Consider the following 27,140-nt stretch of genomic DNA (forward strand, 5'->3'; position numbering starts at 1 on the left):
ACATCAATTTTCGTTATATGCGTTCTGAAATCACTTCGTCGCTTCGAGAAATTTATCTAGTTGCGAAGTGAACGGTAGTTCTTTTGTGTTGTTCTCCCACGATCCCTATACGCTAGGACCTTTATTCCAGCCACTCACTCCTCCGAAGTGCAGTTTGCGTCGATTGCTTTGGTATTACAGATCAGACACACGTGGTTGCTAAACCAATTTCACCAACTTATGTACTCTTTGTACCGGCAAACTAATGCAACGCGAACCCCATTTTGTGCCACTGGCCTACGTATTTTGTAACATGTAATTCATCATTGGTGTGGCTGCCTATTGGCTGTTAGGAATGCCAGAGCCGGTTGCTGACATCTGATGGTAGGGGGCTTTGTCCAACCTGGAGTCCATGATTGGTATTTTCGTAATCTGTGTCAAGCAATTTCCAGTCGGAGACTATTAGGCTCGCTTAAGGCCCACGTCACACGAAGTAAGATTCGCTGTAAGTTTTCTTCCTGGCTGGCACGATGTATCCCCAGGCAGGCTCCGTCGGCTGCTGAGCGCCCCCCCCCCCCCCCCCCCGCCCTCTCCCGCCACGCTTAATAGCTCCAGAGCGACTTCCCCTGTGTGGAGCTGTCTGCGTGGTACCTGCACTGGCCAGCCAGAACTTTGGGCGTCTGAAGTCACAGCTTGGAGTGAAAGTCCTCTACGTTTACTAGGAAGCGACGTCCAAAGGTAGAGGCACTCAACACGACAAACGCCATATTGATTTCGTCGTATTTCGTTTCAGAGCAATGGCGCGTTGAAAAATTGTCACTAGTTTGGTACGCTGTTTTATAGCTGCCAGTGAGGCATCAGTGGAAAAGACCTCTAAGAGATACCAAAATGAAAAACATGGTTGTTGATAGTTGGATATCTTCAGCATAGCGTAATGGTTAAGGACGTGGATTACAGTTGAAGAAAGTAGTTTCGTATCATACTATGTGCAAGTATAATCATCTCAGCGTTTTTAACAGATCGTGGAACTCTCTTTACTAATTTAAAAAAAAAATGGCTCGGAGCACTATGGGACTCAACTGCTGTGGTCATAAGTCCCCTAGAACTTAGAACTACTTAAACCTAACTAACCTAAGGACATCACACACATCCATGCCCGAGGCAGGATTCGAACCTGCGACCGTCGCGGTCGTGCGGTTCCAGACTGTAGCGCCTTTAACCGCTCGGCCACTTCGGCCGGCCTACTAATTTTTAAAGGTATGCTCTCCAACATTCTATATCATTTACATATAAGAATGTGCTCTCTCAGGAACGAGTTTCTTAGATTTTGTGATTTATGTCTGATTAGAAAACGAAGACTAAAGTTGCTACGAGTGATACGACCAGAAATTACACTTGTATTCTAAAGTGTCTCAAATAGTTGGCTGTTTGTTTCCTAATATGTCGCGATTTCCGGCGAATCTGTTAGGCTGGACGTGTACACATCATTTAGACGTCACTTTCGAGTAAGCCAAGAATGTGCGGGACTTCCGTAATGAGTACAAAAGCTTGCCCGGATTCCAGAACAGAGTAAGTGCTCCTCTTGTCCTAAGGTTGAGGACGACTATGTATAAGCTGCTGGATGGACCTGATTTTCAGTACTGGTCCATAAAAAAAGTGCGTTCTTAATCAATAGCACTAGAAATTGAGTTAATGACGGTTAGTAAGCGTAACACAACTGTTGACGAACGACAACGGACAACCTGGATTAAAATATCAGCTATGCTATTTACGAGACTAGAAAGGTGTAAACTAAATACGGTGTGGTAAGCTTCGCTGGCAACTATAACGAGACTTGCAGACTAAAACTGACCGCTCGCTGAATTTTGTAGAATCGATGAACTTGCTATGACTGTATCACTCCATTCTCCGCGAACCATCTTACGGGGCACTGTGATGGATACTTCATGTGTCTAAATAGTTGATCCACTTTTGTGTTTTATTTGCGAATGGTTAGGGAGAAGAGATTGTTGTGATATATTTCTGATTTTCTCCTGTTTTCACATCTTAGTTATTTGCGAGACGTTTTAGGAAGGATTAATACCTTGCTTGACTCTTCCAGCAACACACGCAATTGGAATTTCATCAGTAAACCTTTCTTGACACAAAGTGTGTCTCTTTGCGTCTGGCATTGGAGTATGATAAGCATTCCTGTGCTGCTCTCACGTTGACTAAACGAATCCGTGACGAAGAACACTGCTGTTCTTTGAATCTCCTGAATTAATGCTGCCTCGTACGATTCTCACATTGACGGGGCTTACCCGCGTGTCTTTCGAACACTAACCTTGTCACCTGCCTCCTTCGGAGGCTAATTAAATTTTCTTTACACTCCATCTAGAAGCTGCATTTCATACTAAAAGTTTTGCACGGTGGTTGAACACTCACTTCGGTCGCACGCTCTTGCATATTTCCTCGGTTTTGTCTTTGTCCAGTAACTCTGTAATCAAACAATTACCCATTTACATACAATACCGTTTCTACGCTACGAACAGAAAAACAAGGCCGTCAGACAGACATTCGACAAACTTCGCTGGCAAAAACAATATTCAGCTTGCACGTCGATTAACTCTCCTGAGTTAAAGACTTTGTATTCTTCTGCCTATACACCCTGTAAGAACATGGTGACATGAACTGGTTTGAGTCTGTTGAATTGTAACGAAAATGCACTGAGGATGGCTATTTACAGCAGAAATCCAGATTTGCAAGCATAATAAAAACTAATGGGACTGCGACTGACTGCTGTGCCTCTCCTTCCATACAATCTACGGTCGCTGTGCACAACGGTTCCTGATGGAATAAAAGTTGGTCTCGACTTTTGAGAAGCATGTTTAGTCCTTATGTGCCTCATTTTCTGTATTGTGACCATTGTAACACAGTCGTTTGATGGCCGACTTGTTTAATGGGTCCACACGACACTTTTTATGGAAGCCATGCTGAATCTCATCATAACAGGCACATCTAATGTACTGTCGTTCTTGCGATATTCAGTCGGAGATGTGGTTTGTTGCTCCTCTGCACGCAAGTCCATCCTGTGCAAGCCTCTTCAACTCTCAATAACTACTGCGACGTACATCCTTTATAACCTGTTTAGTGCTTTCATGTGTTGGTCTCCCTATGCACGTACTACACACGGGCATTTGACGATGTCTCAAGATGTGTGCTATCAACCGATTCCTTGTTTTAGTAAAGTTGTAACATAAATTATTTCCTCCACAATCCGGGTCAGTAAGTTCTGGTTAGACAACGAAATAATCATATAATCTTCAGTATTCTTCTGTAGAGATCTAATGTAGTAAGACAGTAAATACGGTTTGTAGTAATGCGCAACCAATTTCTTATTCAATTAAACAAAGGGCACACGTCCAACAAGAAATGAAACATTACTTCCGAAAGGTTGCATTACTTTTTGCACATTTGTTCCACTGCTGCGCAATTCAAAGCCAGCTATGAGGATAAATTAAAGCTATTGCCTTGGCTGTTATCGCTGCGATGTTGACAATAGTCGCGGAGGTGAAGCGGGCCAACAGCGGTTATCCTCTGCTACTTGTTTGATCTCATTGCAATATGTTAAACTTTCGGATGTTACGTAAGCGCATATTTGAACTTCAGAGCGCGGCCGTCAAGGTGAGGACCTCAGTGAGACACTGAGCTGCTCGTTCATAGGCTGCTGCTGCACTCCGTAATTCTATTTACCCTCCACCCGAGTGCCGAGTTTTTAGCTGTTGGCCTCAGACTGCATTATCTACGCCCATTGCAGAAGCTGGTGCCACCAAATTTCGGTTAATATTACTAAAATGTAATGTTCTGTAACTACTGCAATCGTAGAAATATACTACTACTACTACTACTACTACTACTACTACTACTAGAATCGTGTTAACATCGCTGTACATTCTCTCTCCGTCCTGTTATTTACTAACCTTTATTACATATTTTTACTCTTACTACTGCTCTAGTCTATTTTTTAACACCCAACTTGTTTTACAAATATGCAGGTTACTTTCTGTTGCCTCTTACTTCGTAAGTACTAAGTTATTGTGTGGCGCTTCAGATATTTTGTCTGTCTAAGGTCAGCAGATTTATTCAGGTGAGCGACTCTGTGCACGCAGGGGTGTTTGTGGTGGTGGGGCGGGGGGGGGGGGGGGTGTTTCAGTCGTACCACTGGCGAAAACGGTATGGCAGATCTACGTGCTAGTAAGGCCTGTGAGCAGGCTGTTCAGGAAAAATGAGGTGAGGACGGGTGTGTGTGTGTCGGCAGGGCATGCCGGGGTCGCCGTCGCCGCCGGACACGGACGACGAGGTGCTGGAGGAGGCGGTGGACTCGCGCGTGCTGTGGCGCTCCCTGTGGGGCTACGCGCGCTCGGCGGGCGGCTGCTGCCTGCTGCTCGCCGTCGCAGCCGTCATCGTCGCCACGCAGGCCGTCACCAGCCTCTGCGACTACTGGCTCTCCTACTGGTGAGACAACTGCTCTGGAGCGTGTCCTTCTCACAACACGTTGTGGCTCTCAAAAGTGTATTTAAAATGAATGTTTTTGAAACGGTTGACCCTTTTCAATGACAACATACACGTAGGATACAAGGATCCTGGTTCGGATAGCCATCGGACCGAACTCAACAAATAATATTAAGCAATTCTTTTTACAATCAACACGTGCACGAATTACTCATGTTGCTCCTTTGACCACAGAACCAATCAATGTATACAGATATTTTACAGTTAGAGCATCCAAGACAGCAACTACCTCTAGCCTCTAAAATTTTACCACAATAGAACCAGCTATAAAGGTAAAATTCAAACAATGGCTGTCAGATTTTACACATTAACTGTGTTACAAAACAAAGGGCTTTGTTTTACGAACCGTAAATCATTTGATAATTAAAATAGAACTAAGGTATTAGAAGAAATTCTCACAGCAGTCTCATATTGGAACGTTAAAATCAAAACGTGACACGAGCGTAAAAGTACTAGCTTAAAAATCATGAAGCGTTAACAGAAAAAGCAGGCTTCTTGCCCTATTGCCACTCAAGCCCATATTTGATACGACAGAAACCTACACTTAAGTATTCACGGTACATACGTTTAAGTCCACAGAGTGGTACATTACCAGGACAGACATTAAAAGGTAGTTCTGCAACGCAACTCCACGGTGCAAACAGTAAAATTCAGTATATCAGTTAAACAAGAAGATTCAGTGAATAGTGTCTATTAAGCTGGGGGGAATGCAGTGGGGAAGCCAGTGGGCATTCTCGTGAGAGCCTCTCCTGGAACTGCAAGTTATGTAGCAAGAGTAAGTTGATAGAGGAGCAGGAGCGTAAGATCTGTGCCCTTCAGGTGCAGTTGAAAAACGCACAGGAGGAACTAGATAGGATGAGGAGGGAGAAGGGGGTTGGGGAATGGGAGCTGGCTGTTGGCAAGAGATCTGCTAGGAGAAGTAGATTTTCAGATAGTTTTACTATTGGTGTTTGTAATAGATATGACCAACTGTCAGAGTCCAGTGGAGAGGAATCTCTAGTAGCTGTAGATGTAGAAAGTATGCAGCAGACCTCAGCAGTTACGGTGGCTAGGACAGTTGCAAAGTCTAAGAGAAAGAAGAAGGTTCTGCTGTTAGGTAGTTCTCATGGTAGAGGTGTAGGCCAGCAGTTGCAGGAAGTTTAGGGGAGTGAGTACCAGGTCACCGGCATTGTGAACCGTAATGCAGGATTGGCTCAGGTGACTTTTAACATAGGGGGGTTATGTAGGGATTTTACTAAAGAGGATCAGGTAGTGATTGTGGGTGGGGCTGGTAATAGTATTGATAGGGATGGGGAGTATGACATAGATGGTGACCTGGAAAAGATAGCCACTCAGACTGGCAACACGAATGTGCATTTCGTGGAACTGTTTCAGCGTCACGATCGGCCTCATCTTAATACAGCCGTCAGGCATAATAACATGAGACTTGGGGGTGCGCTGATGACAGAAGGCATGAGTCACATTTCAGTGGTGTCGGTGGAGTCTATCAGTAGGACGGGTTTCACTAGACATGGCCTGCACCTCAACAGGTATGGGAAGGGGAGGTTGGCAAAACTTATAGGTGACAGCATAGGTGGGGGTGGTGGGACCACTCATGGGAAAATTCCGGTAGTTGCGGGTGTTAGAGCTGTACCTTTTTTAGATTGAAGTCAGCTGATAGGTATTCCTGCTTAAGGGAAGTCTCTCTAACAAAGAAACCACTTTCTACAAAGCTTGGGTATCCGATTAATGAGGGAATTAGTATATTTCATCAAAATATACAAGGTATTAGAGGTAAAGTTAGTGAACTGCTTATAGATGTTGACTCTGAAATTATTGGTATATCTGAACACTTCTTAAATAAGGAGATAATTCAGAGGCTTCCTTTACCAGGATACAGGTTGGCTGGCAGCTTTTCTAGGAGCTATTTGCGGTGTGGGGGAGTAGCCATGTATGTGAAAAACGGTATCCCATTTGAGTCAATTGATGTTTCAAAGTACTGCACTGAAAAGGTGTTTGAATGTTGTGCAGGTGTGGTTAAATTTAGTGGAGCTAAACTTCTTACTGTTGTTATTTATAGATCCCCAGACTCCGATTTCACAACATTTTTGCTAAAGCTAGAGGAGGTTCTTGGTTCACTTTATAGGAAATACAAAAAGTTAGTTATATGTGGTGACTTCAATATTAATTGTATAAGTGATTGTGCAAGGAAAAGGATGCTGGTAGACCTCCTTAATTCATATAATCTTATGCAAACCGTATTCTTTCCAACGAGAGTGCAAGGGAACAGTAGAACAACCATAGACAATATTTTTGTTCATTCGTCATTATTAGAAGGGCATTCTGTTAGCAAAAAGGTGAATGGCCTTTCAGATCATGATGCACAAATTTTAAGTCTAAAAGATTTTTGTGCTGCAACACATGTTAAATATAGTTACCAACTTTTTAGGAAAGCTGATCCAGTTGCTGTACAGACTTTTGTAAACCTTATCAAGGAACAAGAGTGGCAAGATGTTTATAGTGCTGATACCGTAGACGATAAATATAATGCCTTCCTCAAGACTTCTCTCGTGCTCTTTGAAAGTTGCTTTCCGTTAGAACGTTCAAAACAGGGTACTAGCACAAACAGGCAGCCTGGGTGGCTGACTAAAGGGATAAGAATATCTTGTAGAACAAAGTGGCAATTATATCAAAACGTTAGAAACAGTCAAAATCTAAATGCAGCAGCCCATTACAAACAGTATTGTAAAGTACTTAAAAAAGTTATTAGGAAGGCAAAAAGTATGTGGTATGCAGATAGAATAGCTAAGTCTCAGGATAAAATTAAAACCATATGGTCAGTCGTAAAGGAAGTGGCTGGTCTGCAGAGACAGGTCGAGAATATAGAATCAGTGCGTAGTGGGGATGTCCGTGTTACTGATAAGTCGCATATATGTACAGTACTTAATAATCACTTTCTGAATATAGCAGGTGAACTAAATAGAAACCTAGTCCCAACAGGGAATCATATAGCGCTCTTAGAAAAACGTGTTCCGAGACTGTTACCTGAAATGCTCCTCCATGATACTGACAAGAGGGAGATTGAGTTAATAATTAAATCTCTAAAGACCAAGAACTCTCATGGATATGACGGGGTATCTAGCAGAATACTGAAGTATTGTTCCACGTATGTTAGCTCAGTACTTAGCCATATCTGTAACTTTTCCTTTAGGAGTGGTCGGTTTCCTGACCGATTAAAGTACTCGGTAGTGAAGCCACTTTATAAAAAGGGAGACAGGGATAATGTTGACAATTATAGACCTATTTCTATGCCATCGGTGTTTGCTAAAGTTATCGAGAGGGTTGTATATACAAGGTTACTGCAGCACTTAAATTCACATAATTTGCTGTCAAATGTACAGTTTGGTTTTAGAAATGGCTTAACAACTGAAATTGCTATAGTCTCTTTTCTTTGTGAGGTTTTGGACGGGTTAAATAAAAGGTTGCGAACGTTAGGTGTTTTCTTTGATTTAACGAAGGCTTTTGACTGTGTTGACCACAAAATATTACTGCAGAAGTTGGAACATTATGGAGTAAGGGGAGTAGCTTACAATTGGTTCGCCTCCTACTTTAAGAACAGAAAGCAGAAGGTAATCCTCCGCAATATTGAGAGTGGTAATGATGTTCAGTCCCAATGGGGCACTGTTAAATGGGGCGTTCCCCAAGGGTCGGTGCTGGGGCCACTGCTGTTTCTTATTTATGTAAATGATATGCCTTCTAGTATTACAGGTGATTCAAAAATATTTCTGTTTGCTGATGACACCACCTTGGTAGTGAAGGATCTTGTACGTAATATTGAAACATTATCAAATAATGTAGTTCATGATATAAGTTCGTGGCTTGTGGAAAATAATTTGATGCTAAATCACAGTAAGACTCAGTTTTTACAGTTTCTAACCCACAATTCAACAAGAACTGACATTTTAATCAGACAGAATGGGCATGTTATAAGCGAGACGGAACAGTTCAAGTTCCTAGGCGTACGGATAGATAGTAAGCTGTTGTGGAAAGCCCATGTTCAGGATCTTGTTCAGAAACTAAATGCCGCTTTATTTACCATTAGAACAGTATCTGAAATAAGTGACATTTCAACACGAAAAGTAGTATACTTCGCATATTTTCATACGCTTATGTCATATGGTATTATTTTTTGGGGTAATTGTTCTGATTCAAAAAGGGTATTTTTGGCTCAAAAACAGGCTGTTCGAGCTATGTATGGTGTAAGTTCGAAAACCTCTTGTCGACCCCTATTCAATAGTCTGGGAATTTTGACATTGCCCTCACAGTATGTATTTTCTTTAATGTCGTTTGTTGTTAGCAATATTAGCTTATTCCCAAGAGTTAGCAGCTTTCACTCAGTTAATACTAGGCAGAAATCAAATCTGCATGTGGAATGCACTTCCTTGACTCTTGTGCAGAAAGGAGTGCAGTATTCTGCTGCATCCATTTTCAACAAGCTACCACAAGAACTCAAAAATTTTAGCAGTAGCCCAAACACTTTTAAGTCTAAACTGAAGAATTTCCTCATGGCTCACTCCTTCTATTCTGTCGAGGAGCTCCTGGAAGAGCTAAAAAATGAAGCAAATTCCAGTGTTACATTCTTGATTTTCTTTATTTAAACTAACGACTTGTCGCCTGAATATGTTTCTTATATTTCATTTTATCTGTTTCTACAATCGTGTTATAATTTCATGTATTGACTCGTTCCATGACCATGGAGACTTCTCCTAAATGTAGTCCCACGGAACAATAAATAAATATATAAATAAAATAAGCTGGTGCACGATTAGTCCCCTTTGAGCTAAGCATAACACAGTTTCGTGTGAAACATTTGGAAACGGGAGCTCACCATTTATGCGAACACACTGAGAGAATGAAGGCAGCCACCAAGGATTCGCAGCATGATGCGTTACTTGCATCCCCACGCCAGGACATTCCAGGCCAGCCCCGTCCTCCCGTGTTACTTGTGCCCCCCCTCTCGCCGGTCCCAGACTGTTAGCCCCACTGTCTATCCACACTATCTACATCTACATACATACTCCGCAATCACCATACGGTGCGTGGCGGAGGGTACCTCGTACCACAACTAGCACCTTCTCTCCCTGTTCCACTTCCAAACAGAAAGAGGGAAAAATGTCTGCCTATATGCCTCTGTACGAGCCCTAATCTCTCTTATCTTATCTTTGTGGTCCTTCCGCGAAATATAAGTTGGCGCCAGAAAAATTGTACTGCAGTCAGCCTCAAATGCTGGTTCTCTAAATTTCCTCAGTAGCGAATCATGAAAAGAACGCCTCCTTTCCTCCAGAGACTCCCACCCGAGTTCCTGAAGCATTTCCGCAACACTCGCGTGATGATCAAACCTACCAGTAACAAATCTAGCAGCCCGCCTTTGAATTGCTTCTATGTCCTCCCTCAATCCGACCTGATAGGGATCCAAACGCTCGAGCAGTACTCAAGAATAGGTCGTATTAGTGTTTTATAAGCGGTCTCCTTTACCAGACATCAGCATAGGGGCGACAGCGTTCATGTGGCCATAGCTGCTCTGAAACTTGTCGGCGTCCTCCAAGAGCCAACTGGTGCAGTATCCATACTAACGTAGCAGTTGCGTCAGGTGTTTCATTGTTTTTAGGATCGCCTAGCGACCTGCCCCGGCTTCCCTCGGACCGCACTAAGTAACAGCAGTCAGACGTCGTCTCTTGCCTGTAACACTCCTAAAATACGTACACAAGCCTTTCTCGTGAATCAGTTCATCTACTGTAGTAGTTCCTGAGATTAAGTTGAAATGGACATAAAAACGTGGCAGGCTACTTTGAGTAATATGTACCAGCGAAAAAATGCTGTCGGAGCACAAAGAAGTCTAATGTACTCCTCTTTTAAAAAACGCTGAATGTAAGCTGTCTCACTCTACCTTCCTCAGCACTTCAAAAACTTTGGCATTCCAACGTACTCGCGCTATATTTAACATGCAGCTCACATCTCACACCCACAAGCCCCCCTAATTGTAATCCGTTCACATCCACTAACCCATCGCGGAAAGGCGCTCATACCCATGGTGTCTCACTTGGCCATTCTCACTCACTCACTCAGCCCAACTCGTTGTCACTGTCCCCCGTCTCACAGCCACAGTCTCCTTCGTCCTGTCCTACTACTGCCACTGTCTCCCGTCACTGTCTCATTCATTCATTCCTTCCAAATGCTGCTGTCTCTTCTCAGTATCACTGTCTCTCTTCCTCGTTGTCATTGTCGTAGACTCGCTCTCACAATATCACTGGCTGTCACCCAGTTCTACTTTTCCTTCTATTTATTCCTCTGCCACTATCGCTGTCTCCTTCACTCATTTCCTAACAATGTTCTGTTACTATCAGCGGTGTTCCATTGCCCTTCTCTCCCTCTCTTTCTCTCATACTGCAGTTGTCTCCTTCGTTCTTTCTGTTCCATAACCACTGTCCACTATCTTCCGGTATTTATTACTTCGTCTCTTCACCACTGACACTGACCCCTTCAATCATAAAGCACGAATATGTTCGCAGTACAGAAGTTTGGGAAAAATTTTAAAGATGCTGAGGAAGGTGGAATGAGACAGTTCGTACCCCACTTTTCAGTGAGTGATTCAAAACGGTGAGCATATTAGCTTTTCATGAGCTCGATAGGGGTATTTTTCCATTGGTTCCCTTTCTTTCCCTGCTACAGCAGGTCATGTCACTCATACGAAAAGAACTTTGTGGGTCAGAAGATTTTGATACTTCACTTATGTGAAATTGAAATAACGCAGAATATGTTTAACACTTCTGACTAGATTTTAACTGCAAAAAAACTTTGCATGTGCTTCAGTAGTACACTGGGGTTCCCAGTACTATATTGGCGTTCCCAGAACCATTCTGATAATAACGAACACACTTCACTGCATATTTCTTCGTGCTAGGTCACGTTACAGAACACCGGATTTTTGTGAGTACAGGTAAGGTAACTTTGAGCCTCTATGTTGTGCATAGCAGATTTTCTCAGAATTCGCCACCGAATTAAACGGTGCCTCCATAAGGACCTTAAGGTTCGCCGTAGACACTTCTAATGGAAAAAGAACCAGCCGATTTCCTTTATTTACCCAAGCTGGAGGAAATGTATAATATCCAAACTTTGACCCTGCACTGTAACGTAGTTACAGTAACCCGATCCTTCTGTTGGTTATACGAATGATCCCTAGCCCAAGGAATATCCAAAACAGCCAACCCTACCTTTCTATCGCCAATAGCACTCAGTGTATGAGTCCTGGAAAAAATTCCCTTTTTCTGCTTGGCGATTTGGAACATATTACGTAGCGCATGGTGTTCAGTGAGTACCGATAGATCTCTAGGCTGGTCCTACTATGCGGTTCCTACTTCGGAAAATTTGATAACTAAATGCGCCGAAATAGCAGACACAGCAATTTTGTCGTGGAAAGTTAAGTATCTTAGACTGCCATTTGCATTACCTACAACGGAGCCTACTGTGCCCGTACCAGAAGTAGTCGGTTGGCGCCGAAGCCACAACCTGCACTACCAACATTGGCTCACTCACCATGCTAACAGTGAGACATGTTGTTTTCCACTAAGGCTTCGCTTCTCGTTTTGTGCGTGCCCACAATGCAATTTCCTTCAGCTGTCTTTAGCATGTGACAGTTGATATCTTGGGGCGCGACCTAAATCTACGTCCACATCTATAATGTGAAAATTACTCTGAGATGCAGGGCAGACAGTACTTCTCATTGTACTAGTTATTAGCTCTTCTCCCCGTTCTATACAAGTACGGAGCGCGAGAAGAATTACTGTTTATAAGTGCCTCTGTCCGCGCTGTAATTGATTGACTCTTGTCCTTAGAATCCATATGGTTTAGATACGTAAGAGGCTGTAGTATATTTCTAGTCATAAAGCAAATTCTTGAAACTACGTAAGCAAGCTTTCTCGAGATAGTTCGTCTTTGTCTTGAAGTGTCTGCCAGTTAAGTTTCTTCAACATTTTCGTGACACTTTCCAACGTGCCAAATAAATATGTGGCCATTCGTCCTGCCCACACCTTAAGTATCCCTTGATATCCCTATCTGGTAAGGGTCTCGCAATCCTGTGTAGTGTTGTAAGATGGGTCACAGAAACCATCTTCTTCCTAGACTGATTTAATTTTCCTTCTATTCTGCCACTGAAACGAAGTCGGCCACCTGCGTCACTACTTAGCCTGTCAATTTTTTCCATTTCGTATCCCTACAAATTGTTACACCCACATACTTGGATCGGTTCACCGATTCTAGTTGTGACTCTTTCATGTTATAATCGTGGGTTACTAGGTTTTTCCCGTTTTGTCGAGTGCACAATTTTACATTTCTGAACCTACTGATAACAAACAGACCCGAACTTTTCGACTCTGTATGTACAGAACAGGGAATCAGTGATCATAAGGCCGTTGCAGCATCCCTGAATATGGAAGTTAATAGGAATATAAAAAAAGGGAGGAAGGTTTATCTGTTTAGCAAGAGTAATAGAAGGCAGATTTCAGACTACCTAACAGATCAAAACGAAAATTTCTGTTCCGACACTGACAATGTTGAGTGTTTATGGAAAAAGTTCAAGGCAATCGTAAAATGCGTTTTAGACAGGTACGTGCCGAGTAAAACTGTGAGGGACGGGAAAAACCCACCGTGGTACAACAACAAAGTTAGGAAACTACTGCGAAAGCAAAGAGAGCTCCACTCCAAGTTTAAACGCAGCCAAAACCTCTCAGACAAACAGAAGTTAAACGATGCCAAAGTTAGCGTAAGGAGGGCTATGCGTGAAGCGTTCATTGAATTCGAAAGTGAAATTCTATGTACCGACTTGACAGAAAATCCTAGGAAGTTCTGGTCTTACGTTAAATCAGTAAGTGGCTCGACACAGCATATCCAGACACTACGGGATGATGATGGCATTGAAACAGAGGATGACACGCGTAAAGCTGAAATACTAAACACCTTTTTCCAAAGCTGTTTCACAGAGGAAGACCGCACTGCAGTTCCTTCTCTAAATCCTCGCACAAACGAAAAAATGGCTGACATCGAAATAAGTGTCCAAGGAATAGAAAAGCAACTGGAATCACTCAATAGAGGAAAGTCCACTGGACCTGACGGGATACCAATTCGATTCTACACAGAGTACGCGAAAGAACTAGCCCCCCTTCTAACAGCCGTGTACCGCAAGTCTCTAGAGGAACGGAGGGTTCCAAATGATTGTAAAAGAGCACAGATAGTCCCAGTCTTCAAGAAGGGTCGTCGAGCAGATGCGCAAAACTATAGACCTATATCTCTGACGTCGATCTCTTGTAGAATTTTAGAACATGTTTTTTGCTCGCGTATCATGTCATTTCTGGAAACCCAGAATCTACTATGTAGGAATCAACATGGATTCCGGAAACAGCGATCGTGTGAGACCCAGCTCGCCTTATTTGTTCATGAGACCCAGAAAATATTAGATACAGGCTCCCAGGTAGATGCTATCTTTCTTGACTTCCGGAAGGCGTTCGATACAGTTCCGCACTGTCGCCTGATAAACAAAGTAAGAGCCTACGGAATATCAGACCAGCTGTGTGGCTGGATTGAAGAGTTTTTAGCAAACAGAACACAGCATGTTGTTATCAATGGAGAGACGTCTACAGACGTTAAAGTAACCTCTGGCGTGCCACAGGGGAGTGTTATGGGACCATTGCTTTTCACAATATATATAAATGACTTAGTAGATAGTGTCGGAAGTTCCATACGGCTTTTCGCGGATGATGCTGTAGTATACAGAGAAGTTGCAGCATTAGAAAATTGTAGCGAAATGCAGGAAGATCTGCAGCGGATAGGCACTTGGTGCAGGGAGTGGCAACTGACCCTTAACATAGACAAATGTAATGTATTGCGAATACATAGAAAGAAAGATCCTTTATTGTATGATTATATGATAGCGGAACAAACACTGGTAGCAGTTACTTCTGTAAAATATCTGAGAGTATGCGTGCGGAACGATTTGAAGTGGAATGATCATATAAATTAATTGTTGGTAAGGCGGGTACCAGATTGAGAGTTAGTAAGGCGGGTACCAGATTGAGATTCATTGGGAGAGTCCTTAGAAAATGTAGTCCATCAACAAAGGAGGTGGCTTACAAAGCACTCGTTCGGCCTATACTTGAGTATTGCTCATCAGTGTGGGATCCGTACCAGATCGGGTTGACGGAGGAGATAGAAAAGATCCAAAGAAGAGCGGCGCGTTTCGTCACAGGGTTATTTGGTAACCGTGATAGCGTTACGGAGATGTTTAACAAACTCAAGTGGCAGACTCTGCAAGAGAGGCTCTCTGCATCGCGGTGTAGCTTGCTCGCCAGGTTTCGAGAGGGTGCGTTTCTGGATGAGGTATCGAATATATTGCTTCCCCCTACTTATACCTCCCGAGGAGATCACGAATGTAAAATTAGAGAGATTAGAGCGCGCACGGAGGCTTTCAGACAGTCGTTCTTCCTGCGAACCATACGCGACTGGAACAGGAAAGAGAGGTAATGACAGTGGCATGTAAAGTGCCCTCCGCCACACACCGTTGGGTGGCTTGCGGAGTATCAGTGTAGATGCAGATGTAGATTTAAAGCAGCTTGCTAATCTCTGCACCATTGCGAAATCTTGTCAAAATTCGACTGATTATACATGCAGCTTTTTTCTGACAGTACTTCATTACAGATAACTGTATCCTCTGCAGAAAGTCAGAGACCACTATTAATATTGCCTGCAATGTCGTTAAAATACAACATGCACATTTAGATTCCAACACACTTCTCGGGGGTGCGTACTAAATTACTTCATCCGTCGATGAAACTCGGTGCAAGACACACTCTGCACCTTTCCTACCAAAAAATCCTCGGTGCAGGTACAAATTTCCCTGGATACCCCATACGATCATACTTCTGATAATGAGCGTAGATGTGGTACTGAATCAAATGCTTTTCAGATATCGAGAAATACAGCATCTTCCCGGCTACTTTAATCTGATCCATGTCTTTCAGAACGTCATGTGGAGAAAGAGCAAGTCACATGATCACCGGTTTCGAAGTCCATGCTGGTCACCAAGGAAGAGTTCATTGTGTACGAGGTACCTCATTACGTTTGAGCTCAGATCATGTTCTAGAATTCTTCAACAAATGGATATCAAAGATACTGGACCATGGTGTACGTCTCCGTTTCAATAAAACTTTCTACACAGTATTGCTCCCAAACCTTATTGGCAGTAGTTGCGACTCATTAACCGCGTCGCCAAAGGATACCATGCTCCTACACTTCATGGTGTGCACAACTTCGCATTTATCTATGTTGAGAACTAGTCGCCAGTCATTGTTTTGTCGGGATCTAAGTGAATATTAACTAATCTTTAACGGATAGAATTGCCCTGTAGGAACTGTATCATCTCCGAATAGCCCGAGATTGAAACTACCAGCTAAATCGTTACTGTATAAGAAGAGCAGCGGCAGTCCTGTTATATTCATGTGAGATGAAATACGTTAATGTATCTTAATCTCAATGTATCCGGTTCCTGTACGATTCTCTAGTCAGAAACACGTAATGTTGACCATTTTTCTTCCCAGTACTTTAGCCCCATACGCACAGTTCCGTGCATAATGAGAGCTCATAACACTCAAAAAATACTAGACTACATTCGTCATAAAATATTTACAAATAGGTCATGTTCACCATTAATGGGCCGTATTCATACAAATATGTCACTCTGCCTTCTCACAATTTAGTTTAACTGGAGTCTTAAAGAAGACTGTCTTTTACTAGACTACCAAGTTAAAAATTGTAGGCGATCAAGAGTTAAAAATACAAACACTTCAATTTTGAAATTCATGATTTGCCCCGAGGAAGAGCAGGATTGGACTCAAATAAACGGAAGGGTATGCTTAAATGTAGTACCTAGATTCTGGTAGGAGAGATCGCTTAGTTTGTATAACTGTCGTATTTGTTCTGTGGTTTTAACAGACTTAAATATTCTCAGCTTTAAAGTGTTGTATCCGAAATTTGTTTGTCATTGATGTTCCTTACGGCGGCAACATTCTCGTTCAGTTATTTTCGTATCGTCACACACGGGGACGCGGGCGCGTCCTGAGCAAGGACGTCCCTTTGTGCTCTCTTCAGACCAGCGGCTGGCGGGCAGCTGACACCCTCAGCCACCACTTATTGTGTTCCCCTGGTCCCTGTTTCCATCCGGTGCTACAAAAGCCTCTGTTCAAAAGCATACCTAGCCGTTCATGTAGGCTATTTCGTTTTATACAACGTTGTTGCCGAAGATGAGTTAAACTAAATGACGAAGTTAAGGCTTATCAGGACTGCAAGAAGACTATTTCTGTTCCTATTCTATATTAGTTAACGATGGTTCCCTCTTGATATAGTTGAGAATAAGCGATTTCACCACCTTTCGAAATTGAAGCTGCGTGTGAGACTATGCAAGACGCAGTATCATGTGTGGGCATAAATTTATAATTGAAACTTCCTATCGACCGTTATATCCCAGATACAACCGAAACTTCTCAGACAATCTCAGTACGCTAGTACATATTTTCCAGTATCATATCGTCGTCATTGAAGGACAGCTTAGTCAGCCATCAGTTGGTGAGGAAATTAGTTTTGTCAGTGTGGGTGCGATAAGCCATCCCGCGAAGCAATATTAAATGCCTTCTCTGAAAATTACCTAGAACTGATTTTGGATTGCATTGGACAAGAGCTTTATTTTGAATTATGGGGGATAAAGACAGCTCATGGAATTTTAAACCAAAACGACGGTGTGTTTCGAAGTGACAACAACGTATCCGTTTCAGTTGAGTTTTTCGGTCCACGAACTTACTTCGGAGTTCACGTTTCGTTTGCAAACAAACAATATTACATTTAAAATATCTTTAGACACTACTGATATTATTCTCTATTGTAGGCTGTGACAATGTCTAGCAGAAGTGATAACAATGGAAATGTTGAACTACCACAGTGACACCTTCGGGCTGTATCGTACAAATCAATTTTGTGTGTACCGAACAAAAGACACCATCATTACTTAAAAATTTAAATTCCTTTTCTAACGGGCAAATATGGAGAAATTACTACATAAATGGGATGGAAATAGCGTCAGGCAAGTCGTAGAAAAAGTCTGAACTCTTGAAATAACTGGGGAAACGAATGAGATATATTGAGTTCCGATGAGTGTGTTAAGTAATAGACGTAAAGCTTTGCGGGAAAATAGAAAAATGGTCGTGAAACCTATTTTAAGAAATAGTTTTCTTTCCGAGAAATTTTTGATGAGCAGGAAACTATTACACGACCAGTGATACCTTCGAAGGAGACTGGATTTAATGTCACAAATGTCGGTGTTGTGCAGATGAGACTTTTGCTCGTATAAAGTGTCTGTATCACACATCTGATAAATGAAAGACAAAAGGTCAAACAAATACTTTGACTTGGCTTATTATGTCATAACCTTTAACTTAAACAGTATGTTACGAATTTTTGAGTTTCGTAATCGTATTAGGTATGTATCGTAGCACTTGTAGGGTGGAGAATGTTCCAGTGCAGACTTCAGAAAAACGGTAGTTGCGGTAAAGCTTGAGTGTCCGATACAACCCAATCTTCCTCTACTCTCACATAAAAAATTACTCAAACATGCTCTAGGCATTAACATTTTCATCTGGGATGCATTGTGCCAGAAATAACTTGAAAATAGCTCCAGTCTCCATGTTCTGAACAAAGTTTCTGAGAGCTATACTGATGGGGCATATCCCTCCCCTAACGTACCGAATTGTACCGCCTGTGTTCCCCATTACTAGCTGGCCTGGTATGTGGCTGACAACAAGTGGGCTCTGTAAAGGGTCTATCCCGAGCAGTTCGTTGTAGTCTTAAAAAAGAAATAAGTCTTCCACGCGTCCTCCCGTTCTGTGAAAGCGCGTTACAGGTGACCTGATTTGGTCGGCACGACGAAGTCCGACGAGGCATCCAGACGGCCAGACATAGGCCTAATTTTCTGAGTCGGCTCTTGGTTTGTGTTGAGAGAGCTCACTCGCGTAAGGTCAGTGCTCCAGTGGACTGGGGCGGCAGTCTGAATTTGGATCGAGGAGTGAGATGTGCCACGGTAATGCGCACAGTTGTGTGAATCTCTGTACCAAGGTAACTTAGTGGCTAACGCACCTGCCTTATAAGCAGGAGACCCGGGTTCAATTCCCCGCCTTGCTCCAAATTTACACTCGTCAATTTACACTAGCACAATGGTAAAATCTTGCACGAGCCGCCACTGCAGTTAGCATAGGGTGTGGGACAGTGAATGGAGAGCGTCTGGTGTGCCCCAGGACGGCGGCGGAGGAGCAGCGGAGCCTGGGCCACGGAGAGGAGGTGCCGTCGAGCACATGGTTCGTGTCGGCGTACGGCGCCATCGTGGCGTTCGTCATCCTGCTGAGCACGGCGCGAGCGCTGGGCTTCGCCGCCATGTGCATGCGCGCCTCGCGACGCCTGCACAACTGGATGTTCGAGCGCGTGCTGCGCTCGCCCATCCGCTTCTTCGACACCAACCCCGCCGGCCGCATCCTCAACCGTTTCTCCAAGGACATCGGCGCCATCGACGAGCTGTTGCCTTTTCCAACGCTTGACATGATACAGGTCAGTGCCACCGCCTCTGGATAGGGGCATAACGACATCACTGATCCGTCAAAGAATCTATATCTGAAATACTGATTGGTGTTGGGAGAAAGTAATCTAAGAGGGCAATCCCAAAAGTAAGGTCTCCTATTTTTTTTATAAGTACATAGACCTGTTTATTTCTACAATAGTTTTCATCAGTTTACAGCTTGACCATTCAGGTATTTTTCGACATAATCACCATTTCTGTCGATGCATTTCTGTAGACGCTGTGGCAGTTTTTGCATGCCCATGTTATACCAGCTCGCCGCCATGCTGTTCAGAAAGTTATGAACCTCTTCCTTCACCTCTTCCTTCACCTCTTCCTTCACCTCTTCCTTCACCTCTTCCTTCACCTCTTCCTTCACCTCTTCCTTCACCTCTTCCTTCACCTCTTCCTTCACCTCTTCCTTCACCTCTTCCTTCACCTCTTCCTTCACCTCTTCCTTCACCTCTTCCTTCACCTCTTCCTTCACCTCTTCCTTCACCACCTCTTCCTTCACCACCTCTTCCTTCACCACCTCTTCCTTCACCACCTCTTCCTTCACCACCTCTTCCTTCACCACCTCTTCCTTCACCACCTCTTCCTTCACCACCTCTTCCTTCACCACCTCTTCCTTCACCACCTCTTCCTTCACCACCTCTTCCTTCACCACCTCTTCCTTCACCACCTCTTCCTTCACCACCTCTTCCTTCACCACCTCTTCCTTCACCACCTCTTCCTTCACCACCTCTTCCTTCACCACCTCTTCCTTCACCACCTCCTCCTTCACCTCCTCCTTCACCTCCTCCTTCACCTCCTCCTTCACCTCCTCCTTCACCTCTTCGTTCACCTCGTCATCGGAGCTGAATCGCTTTCTGGCCAAATGTTCTTTTAACCTATGGAACAGGTGATAGTCACTGGGCTCCAAGCCAGGACTATAGGGTAGGTGGATGATTATGTTCCACTGAAACTGTTGCAGGAGAGCAACGGCTTACCGAGCGATGTGTGGGCGAACGCTGTCATGGAGAATGTGTACGCCCTTGCTAAACATTCCTCTTCTCCAGTTCTGAATTGCCCGTTTGAGTTTTTTCAGAGTCTCACAGTACCTGTCAGCGTTAATTATGGTCCCAGCGATTCAGCTCCGACGATGAGGTGAAAGAAGAGGTTAATAACTTTCAAACAGCATGGCGGCGAGCTGGTATGACAAGGGCTTGCAAAAATGCATAGACAGAAATGGTGATTATGTCGAAAAATAGCTAAATGTTCAAGCCTTTAAGAAATAAACACGCCTATGTACTTACAAAAAAAGAAACAGGACACCTTACTTTTGGGATTACCCTCGTATATACTACTGTACAGGAAACAGGAGCAATAGTGAAAATTACAAATGCTTATGATTTTGATTTCGTGCTCACATTTGTTAGTTCAAAACAAAGAAAAGTCTCATTTTTTCTTCTATTCTAAATAATGCTTTTCTCTATAAAAAAAAAGAAAACAACTTGCAGTAATGGCAGGCATCTGTAGCAGAAAATTCATCTAAACTTGTATCTTGTTTGTGGTTAGTATGTTAGTACGGTTATCTTAGTCTTCTACTGCTTAACATCTGTATTTCGTTTTATATTCAAGTTGGTTCATCTAAACATATCAGTCTTGAAATATCGCCCTCTTCCCCTTAATCCCTTAACTTCTTTAGACAAACTTAAAAATACACGGAAAAGCAATCAAATAGATTGCGATATTGTCGATATCAGTACCTAATTCGTTGTTTACCCTCTATTACGGTCAACAAAAGAACAAAACGAATTACAAAATGATTTAGGCAAGATATCTGATTGGTGCGAAAAGCGCCTGTGTGGGGTCCTTCACATGAGTACTAAAAAACTCCGTTAAATTTCGGTTACACGATAAATCACACATTTAAAGGCTGTTGATCCAAGTAAGTATCTTGGGACTACAGTTACGAACAACTTCGGTCGGAACAACCACATAGAAAATTTTGCTACGGAAGGTGGACCAAAGAAGGCATTCTGTTAGCCGAACACTTAGAGGCTACAATAGTTTTACTGGTGAGACTTCTTACACAATGCTTGTACGTCCTCTTTTATGTTATTGGTGTACGATGCGAGCTGCTCCTCAGATGGGATAGACGGAGAAAATTGATGGGTTCAGGGAAGGGCGGCTCGTTTTGTACAATTACGGATTAGTGAATAGTGAATCACGAATATGATAAGCGAGATAAGGTGGTAATCATTAAAATAATGGGGTTTTAGTTGTGTTGAGTGTGTTTCACGAAGTTTCAATCGCCACCTTTCTCCTCTGACTGTAAAGTACTTGGACTAGCACCTCCATATGGAGAAATCACCGCCGTAATAAAATAAATCAGAGCTCGCACGGAAAGATTTAGGTCTTCGTTCATCGCACGTGCTATTCGAGAATGGAACGGTCGAGAAATAGTCGGAAAGTGTTTCTATGGGCCCTCTGCAAAGCAGTTCAGTGTGAATTGTAGAGTAATTGCGCAGATGTAGGTATTTAGGTATTGACATAATTTTGGGTGTTGATGTCGGTGCCAGCCAAATACTCGTATATCGAATCTGGTATTGGCGCGTTCTCACATTTGTCGTATTCTAACCAATAATTCTCACTCCGTTTTGTATAACAGAACACTTCATTTCTTTGTGTTGCAGATATTCCTCTGTATGTTTGGAATCATCATCCTGGTGCTCATCTCTCAGTACATTGTGATAGTTCCTTTGGCAGTGGTGTCAGTTTTCTTCATATGGCTGTCTGTGATGTTCATATCTACAGGACGGAACGTGAAGCAGTTGGAAGGAATACGTGAGTGTTTTGCGGTATCTTGCCATGTAATAAAGTGCTTCGATTAATGACGACGGCTGCAAATAACAAAGTTAATTGTGATGTTTCTGCAGGACGAAGCCCGGTGTTCTCGCATCTGTCCGACACGCTGAACGGCCTAGCGACAGTGCGCTCTGCAAGAGTCCAGGAGATGGTCAAGCACGAGTTCGACGCTCACCAGGTGAGAAACAGTGCCTCTCGTCACACTTTATACAGGCAGTTGGCACTGTCCTACAACGATACTCAGCAAAGTTCAGAAAACAGCATGAACTTCAAAATATTTATTTTGACGACACAGTTTGCATTACGCGAATAGGGGTTCGATCATCTGCGTCGCATCCAGATAGCGTATAAAGTGTCACCCGACCAGGGGACACGCAAGCCCCTCTGCCGCTCCGAGTGTTCAATAGTCGTCACGCGAGACATGGAACACAGACGCCATATAGTTACTCGCTCACTCGTTTGTACGTTAACACGGGATCAGACTACTGTAAATTTATCATATTAGCGGTTCTGTCAATATTTCGGTGCTATCCATAAACATACAGTATCCTTGGAGGGAGTACTAATTACCCAAAGAAACAAATTACCGTAATGACATTACATAAAATAAAACCAGATTCTGATTTTGTTCGTTAAAAAATTGCACGAAAAAGCGAGAACATTGACAACTTGGACCCACCTTTCAGCTGTACCCAAATATAATTTTTTTAAGAATGAGTCTTCGGGAGGATGGAATGCAATTACTGATCGGAAGCTGAAACATTGATATAAATGTACAGATCATGTTGGTAATACGCTTCGCAGAACAAGAACGTACTATCGAATATACAAAATAAAAACGTTGGGAACCATCAGAAAAGCGAATATCGTACAACAATTCCACTGAAAGACAGTAAAAGCTTAGACAGAAAAGGTTTTTCTTTCGATCGCACTCTACGTAAATGATATTACTGTAAACTGAGATAAGAGATAGAGATAGAGATAGAGATAGAGATAGAGATAGAGATAGAGATAGAGATAGAGATAGAGATAGAGATAGAGATAGAGATAGAGATAGAGATAGAGATAGAGATAGAGATAGAGATAGAGAGAGAGAGAGAGAGAGAGAGAGAGAACTAAAGAGCCAAAAAACTTTACTTAGTAAAAGAGCGACGGATATTGAAAATGAAGCGCTTAGCACGGTGAAGTGTTGGCTGCCTACCATTTAGTAATGCATCCATTAAACAAAAACATGGAGCCAAATATATTTCTTTCTTCAAGCGTTACTCAGAATATATTGTACAAAGGAAGTCCGTTGAGTTCATTGTCGAGGGAATCCTGTATTCTGTATTCAAACATCAACATACAATGGAGTTCGTAATTATTTCTCCACAGCTTGACGGTAATAACCAAATATAACTGCTTTGCTCTTAATCAGTATCAGAAGATCGGTGTCGATGTTGGAAGGACATTTCGTTTCCAGACACACATTTAGAACTCTTACAAGCGAGCGCAAGAAATGTGCACAAATCTATTTCGAAACTCAGAAGATGCAGCATAATTGGAGTGTCAGATACAGTAAAAGACAGCACTGACGTAGTTTAATGTACTAGTAAGTAGGTTATACAAAATGTTTCACAATTATAGATACAAACAAAAGGAGCGAGTAGAAGGTATTGAAACAAGTAAATAACAGGTCCGGAAACCAATGGTTTCGCCGATACGAACGTATACGTAATTGTAGTCATGCCATTGTTAATGTCTATCGTACTAGTTCCCACAGTAAACAGAAATAGCAGTGTACATGTGTAGCATTTGAAGCGGTTGCCACTGCTCTACAGCGATTTTCATACGAAGAAATGGGTGATATCCAATTTACCTACAGGCGTGCTAACGGCATTTCACGCGAGGCAGCACGATTTAATGATGAAACGTATCGACAGAGGACAGCCAGACAGCAGTTTGTCAACTAGGTTCCATTAGCTCCTGCACGACACTGGTTCATTAAAACCTAAAATGGAACACGCAGGTTGGTCAAAAATAGTGTCGACAACACGAATGAAGGGGCGCGTATTAACAAGTGGATGCAATGCCGGGCGCACGTACCACGAGGATGCTTGCAGCAGAATGCGTTAAGCCCTTCACCATATGACAGACATTACATGCGCAACAATAGTACAAAATGTATCGTATACAAAGCGTGCAAGCGCTGGTCGCACCTGAATTTCCAGCCCAGGTTGCCTTCTGCCAATCCATCCTTACGCAATGATTCAGTTCCTAATGCGCTTGTTACTTACAGATGACTCATGCTTTACCCGAGACGGCATTGTGAACACTCACAACCCACGCGTTCTGGTTTAGGAGAACCCATATTCTACCAGTGAACGGAGAATTTCCATTAACACATGAGCAGCTGTCAGAGCAGTTGATATAGGCACATTCCCTACCTCAGCGACGTAAAATTCGTGTATGCCTTCATCTCCTGCAACAGGTAATAGGCTATTAGGATGATACTTATAGTGAAAGGAAATGCAAATCATTCATTCATCATGGTGCACCAAGACATGTACCTGTTGCTGTTCGGGAAAATGTAGCACCAATCTTCGACAAGGTTATCTGTCGTGTTTCGCTAATACCGTGGCCTCCCAGGTTCTCTTACTTGAGCTTGTTTCATTTTTTGGTGTGGTGATATTTAAAAGCTTTGGTGTATTGCAGCCGTATTGTTAGTGTCGATGAACTCAGAGAACGCATTATAGATATTTGTTAATGCCTTCAGAACACCCCTGGGATTTTTGAACATGGATGGGTGTCGATGAGCATGTATGCTGAAGGCTGCCTTCACATGAACAGTCGCCATGTGGGACATTTGTTGTAATGTATTTGTGCTAGTATGTAGTCTCAATCATCGAAGACTCTGTTGTGAGTTCTTCTACTCAGTCGTAATACGTCAAAACAGAGAAGCCATTGATTTCAGGACCTCCGTTAATTACTAGTTCTGCTTGATTCATTGTTCGCTACTGACTCATTTCGCTTGTATCTATAATAGTCACACACCCTGTACACTCAGATGAAATATTATCACCACCTGCTTAATAGCGTGCTGTTCCACGTAAACAAAGCAATACAGCAGCGATTCTTCGTGGCTTGGATTCGACGAGTCCTAAGCAGGTTTCCTTACGTTACGGGCCAGCTGCTTCTCGACAGAGAGCTGCTGCCGGTAGCATCTCTGATGATGTGTTCCATCGGACAGGAATCAGTCGAATTTGGTGACCAACATCAATCTGAATTCTCATTGATACTCCTCAGACCACTGTAGCAAGAGTCTGAGTTCATTACACCAACAGTTATCCTGCTGGAAGATGACGTCGCCGTTGGAGAATGGATGTAATCCGCAACAGTGTTAAAGTAATAAACAGATACCATCTGGCCTTGTGTTGCTACTGCAGGTCCCATGAAAATACAGCTGAATCACATCCATGGTGTAATTCTGACTGCACCAGTGGGGCAGTAAGTTTCGAACAGCCGTTCCCTTGGGTATTGAGGAAGGAAGGGATGTGATACATCTAATCAGACGATACATTTGCATTGGTCCACAGTGAAGTCTCAATGCCCATTGCAATCGTAATTAACGATATCTTTGGGTTAACTCGGGAACAAGTAGGGGTAGTCTACTGCAGAGACCCATCTTCATCAGTGTCCTCCGGAAAACTTGTGCCTGCCCCAGCAATACACTCTGCAGTCGTATGTCACATTTCGCCACCGATCCTGCTTCACAGAGAGGGTAAGCCTCCAACCCCCCACGTTGTGTAATGTGTGGATTTCCAATCCCTTGTCACTTACTCGTGGTTTCATCATCCTTCAGCAACTTCCCTTAGATGCTCCCGACAGTTCTTCACCCCCAGATGCTCGCAAACAGCCCCCCCCCCCCCATGTTTCCGACATGATGGTTCCCAGGGGCCAGGCCATAACAACCTGCTCTTAGCAAAGAAACCTTCGAGGGTTTCTTACCGGATATTTTAGTTTCTGGCGAAATTGGAAAGAGACAATAGCTTTCAGAAACAAGGCGCTGACCCTGCGATCTTATGCAGCAAAAAAAGTGAAGATATATTGCATTGGCACGCTGCTAGCACTTTCATCGACAAATCGGCATCTCTAGACAGACTTCCCATTCATCTCTGCTCCGCTAGTACATGAGCATTTCCATTGCCGCGTCGTGTACCTGCAACGCCATCATGGGGCATAGAGTCCCCTGGGGCAGTGATCATAGTACTTTGGCACATCAGTGACAGTATTGCCCCAACAAATTAAACTAGTCGCAGCCTCTAGTTCCGGTTAACGTTTTTGGGAGGCTTCTCCTCGTTATCAGCAAATGCCGAAACTGGAAATGGCCTCCCAAATTTTCCACAGTGGAAAGAACGTTCTACGCGAATTTCGGGCGAATGGACGTGTTCTATGATCGCCCCATCCTCGATGGGTAGGGAGTGAAAAGTTTTAAAAGAATAATCGAGGACATAAGTCAAATTTTCATTTACCTACGCTGCTTAAACTTAAGTTTCGCTCCCATATAATGCCTCCGAAGACGTAATGCATCGGAAACCAATTGCTGAAATGTTAACGTGCACGATCGATCAAAATGAATACATAAAATTAATACATTTTATTGATAATCTGTATTATCGGTGACTAAGTCCGCGTGGATAAACAAAATGCTAACCGCATCAGTGGTTATTGATACTGCTGACCAAATTTAACCAATTCGACAATCCGAATATCTTGCGTTATTGTTGAACCTGGCCTGAAGTATTTTCGTCTTCTGAATTCAGTGCATCCAGCTTTTAAGTATTGACATTAAAAAAAGCAGTTACTTTATTTAGTTAAAACTCCTGCTTAAGATGTGTTACATGAAATATAAATTTTTTGCGTGGAACACTTTTTTTTTTCACACAGTGCCGGCCGCTGTGACAGAGCGGTTCTAGGCGTTTCAGTCCGGAACCGCGCTGCTGCTACGGTCGCAGGTTCGAATCCTGCCTCGGGCGTAGATGTGTGTGATGTCCTTAGGTTAGTCAGGTATAAGTAGTTCTAAGTTCTAGGGGACTGATGA

General features: G+C 43.1%; 1 protein-coding gene across 1 annotated transcript in view; it reads left to right on the plus strand.

The window, feature by feature from the left end:
* LOC126458155 (ATP-binding cassette sub-family C member 4-like) overlaps window positions 1-27,140 on the plus strand; it is a 215,910-nt gene that overhangs the window by 132,490 nt on the left and 56,280 nt on the right. The window contains exons 15-18 of the mRNA XM_050095017.1: window positions 4,277-4,473; window positions 18,897-19,203; window positions 21,889-22,039; window positions 22,132-22,238. Coding sequence (XP_049950974.1) covers window positions 4,277-4,473; window positions 18,897-19,203; window positions 21,889-22,039; window positions 22,132-22,238 — 762 coding nt within the window. The remainder of the gene's footprint in view (window positions 1-4,276; window positions 4,474-18,896; window positions 19,204-21,888; window positions 22,040-22,131; window positions 22,239-27,140) is intronic.

The sequence above is a fragment of the Schistocerca serialis genome, chromosome 2, assembly GCF_023864345.2.
Source record: "Schistocerca serialis cubense isolate TAMUIC-IGC-003099 chromosome 2, iqSchSeri2.2, whole genome shotgun sequence".
NCBI classification, from domain to species: domain Eukaryota; kingdom Metazoa; phylum Arthropoda; class Insecta; order Orthoptera; family Acrididae; genus Schistocerca; species Schistocerca serialis.